At 31.1% G+C, this 14,208-nt stretch overlaps 1 protein-coding gene across 2 annotated transcripts in view; it reads right to left on the bottom strand.

Moving 5' to 3' along the window:
- Positions 1-6,341: 6,341 nt before the first annotated feature.
- The window catches only part of LOC134683105 (multidrug resistance-associated protein 1-like), a 41,837-nt gene continuing 33,970 nt past the window's right edge, over positions 6,342-14,208 (bottom strand). The window contains exons 22-29 of one of the 2 annotated variants that reach the window (XM_063542190.1): positions 13,688-13,887; positions 13,146-13,281; positions 12,283-12,384; positions 10,139-10,282; positions 9,295-9,453; positions 8,015-8,181; positions 7,369-7,563; positions 6,342-6,941 (exon numbers count right to left, since the gene is read on the bottom strand). In XM_063542190.1, the coding sequence (XP_063398260.1) occupies positions 6,830-6,941; positions 7,369-7,563; positions 8,015-8,181; positions 9,295-9,453; positions 10,139-10,282; positions 12,283-12,384; positions 13,146-13,281; positions 13,688-13,887 (1,215 nt within the window). In that variant the 3' untranslated portion in view covers positions 6,342-6,829. The remainder of the gene's footprint in view (positions 6,942-7,368; positions 7,564-8,014; positions 8,182-9,294; positions 9,454-10,138; positions 10,283-12,282; positions 12,385-13,145; positions 13,282-13,687; positions 13,888-14,208) is intronic. The other variant, XM_063542191.1, reaches the window with a different exon arrangement.

Below are 14,208 nucleotides of genomic sequence, written 5' to 3' on the forward strand. Positions count from 1 at the left end.
TGTAATTGTAGAATTATTGGTCATGTTGATCTGTTATCTTTAGTTATAATAATTTAACTAATGCAGAAAAATAAAGGCAACAGTAGTATGTCGCTGTTCATAAGCCATAGTTCGTATTTGGCAAAACTATTAGGATTTTTGTTCCTCAATGCTATTTAACTTTGTACTTTATTTGAACTTTTAAACATTTTATGATTTGAGTGCCACTGATGAGTATTCTGTAGACGAAACGCGGGTCTGGCGTAAGTGTAAAATTTTAGTCCTGGTATCTATGATGAGTTCATTTGTCGATAAGCAAAAACAATCTGGATAACAAACTAAAACCGAGGGAAATACATCAACCTTTCTGTCAAATAAAGGCTACAGTAGTATACCGCTGTTCTAAAGTCATAAATCGATTGAGAGAAAGCACATCCGGGTTACAAACTAAAACTGATGTAAACACATCAACTATAAGAAGAAAACAACGAACTGAGTAAGGAGTATAAAATCTAGACACTAACAAAGCAGAAGTACCAAATGAAAGACCAACCTAAATACCGGTACTACAGACTACAGCTGCAGTACTCATTAGAAAGGACAAGGTACGATAAGGCCTGTTTTGGTACCCCTTTTACTCATTTTTCGAATTCTGTCTTGGAAAGCAACTTATTATGTTAATACATCCTCCTTTGTTTGAAGTTTGTGTGGATGAACTTTAAAACCACAAAATTTTCGCAAGTGGGTGAGGTGAGGGGGTAAACTTTCGGTTATTTTTCAAATATTGTAATTAAAATTCATTTTGCAAGTGCCTGCGCCAACGTGACCTAGAATTTGTTTTGGTTCCAATGTCATAAGAAATGTGTTTGCTGTCTAAATCGCCATAATTTTTCCAGGGTGCACGCTATTAAATTTTAAAAAACAATGGCCAAAAATCGTTATTTTTCCTTCTTTTGACGTTTTTGATGCCCTTTTACACCCTTAACCTCACTCATATTTTGAAATTAATGGTTTTGAAGTTCGTCCAAACAAACTTCAAACCTAAGGGGATATTTTATCGTCATAAGTAGATTGCCAAAACAAAATTTATAATATGAGAACATGGGGGGAACGGGCTGTATTTTGTCGTTTGCAGTTTTCACTTCATATCCTAGTTCCAAAATTTTAAGGAGATACTAACATAGTTCCACTATACAAAAAAAGGATATACTCACATGGAAGCTTCTAATCGTACACGTCCAGTTTCTCTTACTTCTGTCGCTTGAACAGAGCTTGTACAATATCCATACAGCTTACATGACCACACATTCGAAGTAGTAGATAATGCCAAATGCTTGAGTCTCAAATTCGAAAAACCTCTAAGGGAATAAACATATACAAAATGTTACGGCGGATGGTTATCGAACACTTCAATCTCTAAAACGAAACATCTCAGAATGTACAAGAAAAGTAAAAGCTGATTTTCCAATATGTAAAAGAGTAGGCTTCCACCATATTTCACCCATCCAAGCTAGCCAACACCCTAGAACTTATTCAGAGGGGAGCTACTATTTGTTTATAATGAGTATACATCTCATAAACCATGCCAAGGATGTGTCACTAAAATGCTTAAATAGCAATAGTTCAAAAAACATTTGTGACGCATTTCGATCAACAAGATATATTCTGTGACGATGAAAATATTTTTAAAAAACACAGATCATGTGAATGCCATCTTATTATTAGCATCAACAATATACAGAAAAACATTTGAAATGAAAAACAGGTTGAAATCATACTGCTGGACATGACTCATGAAAAACTTCAATTTATGGAACCGAATAAACTTACGGATTAGTTCTACATATCAAACAGGAATTAACATGTAGAATTGGATGGGCTCGATCAAAAGATGTTGTACTGTCAGAAATGCAAAGGGTACAGTGTTATGTCCTTTATTGTTCTTGACGTTAATCAATGAACTGTCCAGTTATACCCAATCATATGTCTTGCTCTTTGTTGATGACATAGAAATTAGTGACACCAAAGATAGACTAACTACAAAAGAACAGAACTTGTACAATATCCATACAGCTTCCATGACCACACATTTCAAGCAGTAGATACTGCCAAGTGCTTGCGTCTCTAATTCGTAAAACCTCTCATATTATAAACATATACAAAATGTTACAGCAAATGGTAATCGAACATTCCGATCTCTAAAACGAAACTTAAAAGAATGTACAAGAAAAGCAAAGACTGATTTTACATATATGTCATATAAATTACACTTCCACCATATGACACCCAACATCCAAGAAATTATTCAGAGGGGAGCTTATATTTGTCTATTATGACTATACACCATGGCAAGGATTTGTCACTAAGAGCTAAGTTAGGACGAAACTCAGACTGAAAGCCATGATAACAGGATAAATATGCATACTCTTATCATATTTGATATCTTTTTTTGGCTGATAGGCATAAGAGTACTCAGCACAAAACTTTAACGTGTGTGGATGGATGATGCAAAAGACTCATATAGCCAGATGAGCTTAACATGTATCTTTAAAAGATAATAGATATAGGAAGATGTGGTGTGAGTGCCAATGAGACAACTCTCCATCCAAATAACAATTTAAAAATTAAACCATTATAGGTTAAAGTACGGCCTTCAACACGGAGCCTTGGCTCACACCGAACAACAAGCTAATAGTTCACTTGTCAATGAACTAAGTAAAACTGGGATAGAAAATGACCGGTACACTTATCAACTCTTTCTAAAGTAATCACCATGTATCCTTTTAAGCACCTACCAGACAAAATTGAAATGCTAGATGGAGTAAGCCTACATAATATCTGGACAAACTTGTCCACTGTTGCTCATGATTCTTTGTATATGTATTGTTATATTTTTTCAGAGTGGTCAGCTGTATAGATGGTTGATTATATTGTCCAATAATTGTGTTCATTCCTGTTACACTTTTTATGCCTCCTCTTTATAATATATCGCTGTTACATTTGGACATGGATTTAGTAATGAAAACAAAGCTGATTTTCAACATATAATATATATTTATGTATACCAGACTTTATATATAAATATAACAAAACTCTTCAAAAATTAAGAGAAAACAAAAAGTTAGTTACAACAAAACATTCAATACAAGATGAATATCAATTACTGGTATTGAAGATTCTACTTCTGTCAACAATCTAACAGGGTTATAATTGTAATAATTTAAACTGGCATTTTGAAATTATTTATATGAGTTACCTTGGATTTTTCTTCCAATCACACAAACTAAAATCACATTTTTAGTCTAAAATAACAAAATCGCAATAATAAATGAACTCAAAAAATCCTGAATTTACAGTAGTTGGAAACTACAATCATGGAAACAAATTTAAAAATAAAAAAATATTCTATTTATTAGTTTCCAAAAATTTAAGTAAATATGAATGGAATTATCAGGAAATCATTATGCATATTTCAATGTATACAAAGATAGAAAATGTTCATCCTTGAAACCATCAACCATTGTAATAATTATGTGCAGGAGACCTTGACCAATATATAATTACATTAGATGTATGTTTAATTATGATATGTTATTCTGATTGGCTACGTGCACATCACGTGTTATTCCTTAAGCAATTGCATTACTCAATAAAACGTATCATTCATGATAACATGAGGTCCCACAATAAAGTGCACAGGTGAATTAAATAAAAACTACATAAAAGTCATGTTTTCATGATCCTAGCTAAAAAATGTAATTATAAGTATTGAATGCTTCTTTTTGTAACTTCATAGGGTTGTAAAAGCATTGACCATGCGCTGATATTTAGAATGAAGCGCTTCTGTGCTTCATACAAAATATACTTCGGTCAATGCTTTTTCACCACAATAAAGTCACAAAAAGAAGCATTCAATTTTTAAATGAATTCTATTTATCCTATATCATAGCTTGTCCTTTATTCCACGAATAAACAGTCAAATAATGCATGGCACATGTCTTTTGAAAAGTATAAGATTAATCCAATTATCTACCTGTATGCAAATGTTCAGGTTTTATCTTTTCATCATCTAAACTGTATCCAGTATCTCAATGACAGATTTTGGCTAGCATTCCATACCCTTTTCATTTAATACAAAAATTATCTTGAATAGTTTCTCGATTATTTAATTTGTGCAGTACATCTATTTTCAACATTGTCTATATTTCACAAACCACAGGTGAAGATTAAACCGATATGTACATTTATTGGTATCATTCAACCCGATTTAAGATGATTTAAAATAAGAAGATGTATGTCATGATGGAACCAAAGCTCATGAATATTAAGCATTTGTTTTTTTTGGTAAAGGGGGAGAATTTTTACAGGTGTTTCAACTGAAGTATTGGAATTAGTTATCTACCGGTAGCTTGAATATGTCTTCATTTGTCAAATATAAATTTATGTTAATATGTTTTGTTAATTCAAACAACAATATAAACAAAGACTTTCTTCTTAAAAAAAAAAAGAAGCTTTCACTTATAATAAATTGAGTTAAATCTATATCTAAATAACATCTTTATTTATAAAGAAAAGATCTTACTTCAATAAATTAAATTATGTCTATATTATGGCACTTTCTAATGGTATAGACTGGAACAAAAGATCCAAAGAACATTGCAATATGTATAAATAAAGAAAAACTATTATATATGAACTAATACAAAATCAATATAAACAAATCTTAAGGCTGATTACAGTATAAAAAGTGATACTTTTAATACTTTTAATGTGACTAATTAACCAAAGAAAAACTAACCAAAGAAAAAAACTTTTAGCTGTATCTAAAGCATGAAATTATATTCACATTTATGTTGAGTTTTGAATCCTTAAAGTGGAGGCAGACAAAATGCGAGGATACATTAGGTGTTAAGAGCATAACTCAAAATTTTAACTATCTATGAGCAATTTTGCCATAAATGTTTTTTGAATGATTTTTTTTTTACTAAAAAAAACAGATGATAAACTGACAACACTATGATAGTGAAAAAAGAAGAAAAAGACAATGAAAAGACAGACAAGTTAACAAAAACATCTTAAAAATCTAAATAAATATGAAATATGAAATAAGAAAACTGACATGTGCTGTCAATAAGGATAAAACAATTCTTTAAACAACAAATTTTAATTTTATTTAACAGAATCTGAAATTGTTCCAAATAACATGCATGATTGTAAACAGTTTTTCAAAAGGTTCTGTCCAAGTTTGGTAAAACTCTAGGATAGTTAATGAATCTAATAAATGTTTTGAAAACTTTAACTGCAGACTGTATGTAATGTTAACTGCAAGAAAATCTAAGTCAATTTAAAAGTAAAATACAGAAAAAATGGAGTTATCTTTATACAAAATTTACTTCTGGATACTATTTTATTATCATAAATAAGCTTCTGTCCAAGTTTGATACAAACCCAGGATAGTTTAAGAAAGTTATTTAAATTTTAAAACTTTTACCACAGAGTGAATGTAATGTTTCCCTGCAGGAAAACTAAGTCCATTTAAAAGTAAAATACAGAAAAAATGGAATTTTATTTTTACAAAATTTACTTCTGGATACTATCTTATGATCATAAACAAGCTTCTCTCCAAGTTTGGTAGCAATCCAGTATAGTTTAAGAAAGTTATTAAAATTTCAAAAACTTTAACCACAGAGTGAATATGTGTGGACGCTGACGACGACACCGACGATGACGGAATGTAGGATCGCTTAGTCTTGCTTTTTCGACTAAAGTCTAAGGCTCAACAAAAATCAATTACATGTTCTATGAAAGACCTAATCAAAAATTAAGTAAATCATTAATCATGTGTTAGTTAACAACTATGAAAATTTTACTTCATCAAATAACATACTGTTTGAGAAATGGTCAGCTCTAAAGTACATGTTAGAGACATATCTGCAGACAATATGGTGGTCAAAATATTTATAACTGATATGTGTCAATATATGAATATTTATAAAAAAATATTATACATATAAGGTGAAAATATGATAATTACAAGAATATTATGTCTAATTAACTGCTGCAAAAACTTTTGAGGTAAGAAAGATTTGAACAATAATAACAAATTAGATCATTTTTGTTTTACCTTATCAAAATGGTCTGCAAAAAAAGAATACAGATATAACAAATTTAAAAACAAAATATAAAACTCTGTTTAGATTGCAGAAGGTTGCTCAAGTTTGTTTAATTTTCAAAATCAAGTATTTACCATATAAAAAGGCTAAATCAGTTGTATTATAAATTTTAAACTGAGGTACACATTCACTTATTTAATCATATCTGAGAATACATTTATTTTATGCATTAGTTGTTTTTTTATAGTAAATTTATCTATCAGTTCTAAATAATTTTTTGCATTGCATTTATAAAAGTATATAATCTATGTCATACAAAATATCCCAAAAAGCATGCTGCAAGTTGAAAGAAATCAGATATAGAAAGCAGATATATTTATAAAGTAAATAAAACTATTCTATAGGTATACAATATTTTTAAACAGATCTATTGAAATGGGCCAAAAGTATGTGGCTGAGATTTTGATTTTAGTAAATTGACAACTAAATAGCATAATCAAGGATATAGCATAAGACTTTTATAACACAGTAGATATCAAACAACTCTATATAGACATCCTTGTATGACCCTTTTCTTACATTTGATATTTTTTTGTCATTAACACTAATACTTCAAAAATATAAATCTACTAGACAACAGAATACACATTGTGATTTATACAATTGTAAATCACCAATACCATCTTATTCAGCTTTACCATAATCTCTTTTTTTTCTTTCAGAATTTTTTTAAATTCTTACACAATTCCTGCGTCTTTAGCTAACTGATAGAACAGTCCATCAGTGTTCTTCAGCAATTCATTTGGAGAATCAAATTCCATTATTTCACCCTTGTCCAAGACCATGATTCTGAAATGTAAAATTTTATTTTCTAAAATGTGCCTATACCATTGTAATGGAGCTTTATATAGGTAATGTAAAAATATCTATACAGGGAAGTAATACACAGATATATTCGTAATGATGTTCATAGAAACGCATTGTTGTAATTTAAAAGGTTCATTCATTCAGAGAGACAATTGCCAAGGAATGGTTATCTTTGCCAGTCTTGACATATTTTGGCTTATTTTTTAACGCACACATGTAAACTATGAAAAAATATACATAAACATTTTTAAAATGTATAAAAGAAATAGTTCCTAGATAAAATATGTGTCACAAGTAGTCAAAATGTTTGAAGCAGAAAACTATAAATTTGGTTTAAACTGCAAGGCAAAAAGGAGTTCAAAGTACAGTGTTGCAGGGGAATTAAAATAAATATCTAGCAAAAATATACCTATCATAATCCATGACTGTATTCAAACGATGAGCTATGGTTATAACAGTACAATCAGCAAACTTTTGTTTAATCGTCTGCTGGATAAGATCATCAGTTTCCATGTCAACTGCTGCAGTGGCCTCATCAAGTACCAGTATCTTAGTCTTCCTTAATAGACTTCTAGCTAAACAAATTAATTGTCTCTGACCAACACTGAAAAATGTAAACTTGGTTACATTCATTTCATTGACATCATTTTTTCTTATTTGTTATCTGTTTTAGTAATAAAACATGTCAGTTCTACCGTCAATAATATTTTGGAAAAAAACGTAAATATTACGATAATAACAATTAAGCTAATTTTACCAATTCTTAAACACAAAAAATTCAGATCAATAAATATAAATTCTCAATTTGTCAATTTTTATATAACTGGTCATTCCATCACTCTTATGATATATTTTCAGAAAACATTTCTGGTCTATGAATGACCATTGAAAAAAAAAAGATAATTCTTAATATTATATGTTGGAAAGTATTAAAAGATCCATTATATTTTTTAACCATTTCAACATAAAATCAATACTTTGGTTCAACCTTTTACACCCCCTCCATCACAAATTATAAGATGACCTTTAGGAATACCCTTGTAGAAGTTATTCACCTGAGATTAAGTCCTCCCTCCCCACAGTCATACTCCAGTTTCTGAGGTAGATTTTGTACAAATTCTTTAAGATGTGCATGTTCTAAAGCTTTCCATAAGTCTGTCTCTTTGTATTCATCCATTGGATCTAAATTCATTCTCAAGCTGCCAGAAAACAACACAGGGTCCTGAAATAATAAAGGGTTTGTTAAAATATTTGACCTTTATCATAAAAGATAATTCACAAATAAGATCCGAAAGAAAGAAAATGTTGGATGTCTTAATAAGTAAATGAAAATTTCACTGAAATCATAAAAATCCCTCAAATAATAATAAAAGTTTCTTCTACAATTTATTCACTTTCATAAAAGTAAAAGATTGAATAAGGGATAGATGCTCTTAAGAAAATCTCTTCAACACCCTAGGATATAGTCCAATAATTTAAAAAGAAAAGCAAATCATTCAAGGTCTTTAACTATCAAAGAAATAACTCTAGAGAAATTCAAGATATTACTTAAGAAATTTCCAGACACCTTCAACAAAAATATCCCTTTATGAGGCTGCCGCAGGGTCAAAAAAGACCTGTGACCTCTGGGCTTTTTAGAGGCGACTTTTGACCTGAGGGTCTTCTAAAAACGACCTGCGACCTGTAAAATTTGGAAAAAACGACCTCCGACCGACTTCTGTCCTCTGTGTTGGGAAAAACGACCTGCAACCTGTACATTTCCCTTAAAAACGACCTCTCGGCGAATTTAAAAGCAACCTTGCGACCTGAGGGGGGTACCCTGTGGGAGCCTCCTTTATCTATAAAACAAGATTACAAAAATCTAGTTTCTAGCCAATAAGTTGGGTTTTTTTTTAAGGACAAACGTAATTTCTTATGTACATTCATGGTTCTTAAAATTTAATTATTCCAAACTTTTTTACCAACTTCAGATACTTTTTTGACTAATAAAGGTTAACAAGCCCCTAAATGTTTAAAACAATAGCACTAAGGTTCTTCCCTGTATAGTAAATTACTAATAAAACCAGGATATTTCATTGGCAAACTTATTATAAATCTATGTATTATTACGTGATAGTTTCAATATACAGAGTAATTCTACAAGCATGTGTACAATGAACAAGAAAAGGTAACTTTTACCATCTTTTGTTTAGCTTTTGTTTCCGTAAAATCAAAAGTGAAAGCATGGTTTCTAATTTTTTCGGATCAAAAGGTCATTCCAAACCCTGCAAAAAGAAACATGTAACAGTACTCTTATCATTTCACTCAGGTTGCTAAACTATACATTTATTTTTACCTGAGGTAGAATTGTTAATTTCGATCTGCAGTCATGTAAACCCATGATATACAGGTTTTCTTCATCAACAATAATTCTCCCAGAGGCTGGTTCAATCAAGCGGAACAGTGCCAATGTTAGGGAAGATTTACCTGCCCCTGTTCTACCAACTATTCCAACCTAGAAGTAAAAAGTTGCAAGGGTTAACAACCTGCTCTCTGTCTTTCAATAAATTATAAAAAAACACAATTTAATTTAATAGGTGAATACAATATCATCACTGTTCTGTTAATTGGGAGTCTCATTGGGGGGGTTCCAATCCCGGATCCCGCTTACTGTTTTGTCAGATTCCCGTATCCCGCTAACACTATGTATGTAAGCAATTCTCATTTTTTTGTCATTTCCTTGGTCCCGCAAGACATCATTTCCCGTTTTCACACCACAATAATTTGACTTCAAGTGTCACGCTTACAAAAAATCGGCAATACCGCGTCACGCTTAGACCCCAATGAGACCCACTTAATTGCATGGTGTGAATATAAATTCATTTTCCATAAGATTTCATGTTTATTTACATAAATAAAAGAATTTTTGTATGATTAGAAATTATCCACTGTATCCAAATAAATTATGTATTGTTCTAAAGTATGGACATTTTATACACTCAACTGGATCAGTGTAATAACACCGACTGTTTATCAGTAAAGATCACAAATAACACATATTGAAATAGAATTATGTAAATCACAAATAACAGATATTGAAATAGAATTATGTAAATCACAAATAACAGACTGGAATTAGTTGTACATAAGGTGCATTAAATTTTTTTTCATAGGTTATATGTCAATCTCAAATCTCTTACCTTTTCTCCAGCATTAATCTGTGTATTGATTCCTTTCAGTACAAGATCTAATCCATCTCTATATCTGGTAGAATATCTCTTAAATTCTACTACACCATTCTGTGGCCAGTCAGGGGATGGTCTGTAGTTAGTCACAAGGTTGGCCTACAGTCAAATTTAAATTGTACATTCATATTAAATTAAAACAAGAATGTGTCTTAAGTGTACACAGATGCCCCATTTACCTTATCATTTTCTATGGTCAGTGGACTGTGAAAATGGGGGGAAAATCTCTAAGTTGGCATTAAAATTAGAAAGATCATATCATAACGAACATGTGTACTAAGTTTCAAGTTGATTGGACATCATCAAAAACTACCTCGACCAAAAACTTTAACCTGAAGCAGGACAGACAGACAAACGGACAGACAAACAGATGCACAGACCAGAAAACATATATAATGCCAATAAATGGGGCATAATAAATGGGGCATAAAATATATAATGAATGGTACATGTACAAAAGATTTGTCTATAGAAATCTTATTACAAATTGGATATCAAATCCTAACTTGTATGGTGAAGTTGTTTATAAAGCTGATAAATTAAGATACAATCCACGACTTTAAATAAACTTATTTTCAATGGTTATCAATTTAACATTTTGTAGTAATTTCTTTAAACACAGTATTTATTTTGATAAGTTTATACATAACTTAACCTGGATTCCTATTCATTTATGAACATTTATGTGTCAATACATATATTTTGGCATTGCAAAATGTCACACTTTATTCAGAGAGACTGCTTTCAACATTGCATCATGTTACACCTACTCCCTTTGGCATGGACAAGTTTAACATTTCAGTCTTTGTTTATGTAATTTATACATGTTTTTTTATATAGATTAGACCGTTGGTTTTCCCTTTTGAAAGGATTTACACTAGTAATTTTGGGGCCCTTTATAGCTTGTTGTTCAGTGTGAGCCAAGGCTCCGTGTTGAAGGCAGTACATTGACCTATAATGGTTTACTTTTTTTAAATTGTCATTTGGAAGGAGAGTTGTCTCATTGGCACTCACACCATATCTTCCTATACCTATTGAGAAAATGGTTTATCTTAGAGATAATGAACTAGCTATAAGGGACTGAGAGTACTCTTAGATTCATACTTTCTATCTTTTGCCTTTGTCACTGTTTTTATGTTTTTTATCTATGCAATTGTTTTTGTGCTTAGTTAGCATCTTTTTCGAACTGTCTTTTATAATTCTGACTTGTGTTGTGTTTATATTGCAACACTGTACCAGCTAGGTTCTTTATTTTCCTGTTCGAATCAAGCACCAAGTATTTCAGTGGTGGTAATAGGGTGATGTTTGACAAAGTGTTTTCATGCCTCATCTAGAGACATTATGTTTTTTTGGTCTGTGTGTCCATTTTGTCGTCCATCAGTTTTTGGTTGAGGTAGTTTTTGATAAATTTGAAGTCCTATCAACTTGAAACTTAGTTCACATGTTCCCTAAGCTAGGATCTTTCAAATTCAAATTCTAAATTTAGAGTTTAACCCCAATTGCACAGTCCCCTCAACATAGAAAATAAAAGAGCAAATGAGGCATGCATGTATTTTGTAGGCACTGAATCTCGAAAGTATTGTTGTGATAATTGCTTTCACATATAGTGTATTAAAGTATGAATCAGACTGTTGGTTTTCTCTTTTGAATAGACCACTTTCGAGTTCATCCGTCACCGAAAAAAACTCGTCAATTATACACGGCTTTGTCACATCATTTACAAGATAGAGGGGCTAGCCTGTATGCCTGCACTACAAATGTTCATCAAGCATGTTAATGATCGGCATTGTGCAGAATAAACCAGAAATAAAGTTAGTTAGAACTTAATCACAATTCCCTAATGACAGCAGTGCAGATTGTCAGTTATGAGAATATAATTTGCTGAATAATTCGTGCAATATAGCTTTTATGGTTTTTTAACCACTCGCTCAACATGGACACCAAAGTGATGACGAACCTAAACACACGAGTGACGTTCACTAAAACCAAAGTTTTTGACCGAAATGTGTCGAACTCGAAAGTTGTCTATTGCTTCATATTTTGTCATCCTAAGAGCCTCTTATAGCTAATGATAAAATACAAACAAGTTAATATACTACCTCTGAAGGGATTTCTGTATATTCTTTAACCCTTTCAACAGAAACAATGTTGGTTTCCAGGTCACTAGTCATCCTTACCAACCAATTTAAGTTTTCTGTAATCTGTTAAATCAAACCAATAAATTCTATCACTGATATAATACCTTCACAGAAAATGATGTAATGTTTTAAGCTTTGTTCCTATGATTACTGACCTTATTCTGGGACTATTATACTAAAGATAGTATAATAGTCTCAGCTTAATTGTGCTATATTTTTCATAAAATATATTTGTTATACAGTGTGGTAGAACAGTAAAAAGTTTAAAAGGGCAATAATCGGAGGATAATTTACACAAGATTGAAATCAAATTATTGAATTCATGCACTTTCATGTACATTATCTTTGTCACAGTGTTCATGTCTAATATTACATCTCAGTAAGAACCTATTGTTCAATGACTTCATTTACACCGATTGATCTAAAGTCAACCAGTATGAATCATTCATAAAAAATTTACTTGAGATAGGTCTATTAAATTGAAATGCACAAATATAAACAAGGATTTTTTTCATCTTTTTAAAAAGTTTTCTATGATTTATATGAAGCCTTTTCAACATTTTTTGGTTATTCTAAACCTATATAAATTAAACTTGATGTTTGCTGTAGGTCCTTTTTGGATTTGTCCTTTATACAATTTTACATTTATTGAAGTCCGGGTTATAACTTTTTATATCTAACTAAAACTGTGCAGGTTTTGCTCATATGGTTTTGTGCAGATTTTGCTCATTGTTGAATGCCCCATGGTGATTCTTTGAACTCTGGTGAATAGTTGATTCCTTGGCACTCTGACCACATCTCTTTTTATTCTACAACATATTTACCTGTAAGGCATATGAGATGGATAGACCTACAATAGCTCCATCGATGCCGTCCCCTTTTATAACAGATATAACAGCAAATATGGCTGCAGAGAATACTGTTAAGTTACCAAGGAATTCCAGTCTTACTCCAAGCCATCTGTATAATAATTAAATGTAAAAATATAATAACAAAATTTGCTTTGAAGTTATTACCCTAGTTTTAGATACAGTATATCAATATAACACAAACAAACCTGTTTCAAACCACCAAATATGTAGAAACAGAATTTAATATTCAATATTTCATGAAATCACTCTCAGTTACTATGTATACCCTAGTTTAAAAAACAGAATTTAATATATAATGAACTTAAAAAGTAAACATAAACTTCATATTATTTTACTGAGAAACAAAAATCTAGCTGTCAATAAAATACTTTGAATTTGGCTGATTTATGAGTATTTATGAAGGCATTTGAACAGATCTCTAACATGGCCACAAAAGGGAAGTAAGTCTTACTCACATTGTATCAATCAAAACCTATATATAATCTAAAACCAACCTATTGGCAGTTATACTGGCATAACTAAATCTCTGATTCATATCTATTCTCTGATCAGAAGTTTCAATGAATCTTTCCTGCGCTCCGTAAGCTCGGATCACACTTGCCCCAGAGACAGTTTCTCCAAAATGATTATATACGGGTGATCTCGTCTTAGACTGAAGTCTTTTTAACTGTCTAGATGTGGCTACATAAAATCTCTATAATAAAAAATTACATAACATTATTTACACCAACAAAAACAACCAATTCTAGATATGGTCTCTGCAAAAAAATAGTCCTGCAAAAAAAGGAATCTCAATCATTCTTGGAATAACAAAAAAAATGGCTGCTCTGTAGTTTAAATTAATACATTCAATACCTAAATGATTGGTAGTTTTACATATTAAGAAAGAATATTTTTTACCTCTTGTTCTGCAAATAGCAATAAAATTGAGAAAGGAAATGGGGAATGTGTCAAAGCAGCAACAACCTGACCACAGAGCAAACCTGTTACACCACAAGTACAACATTGTCATAGT

This window comes from Mytilus trossulus, chromosome 9 (genome assembly GCF_036588685.1).
Source record: "Mytilus trossulus isolate FHL-02 chromosome 9, PNRI_Mtr1.1.1.hap1, whole genome shotgun sequence".
Taxonomy (NCBI): Eukaryota; Metazoa; Mollusca; class Bivalvia; order Mytilida; family Mytilidae; genus Mytilus; species Mytilus trossulus.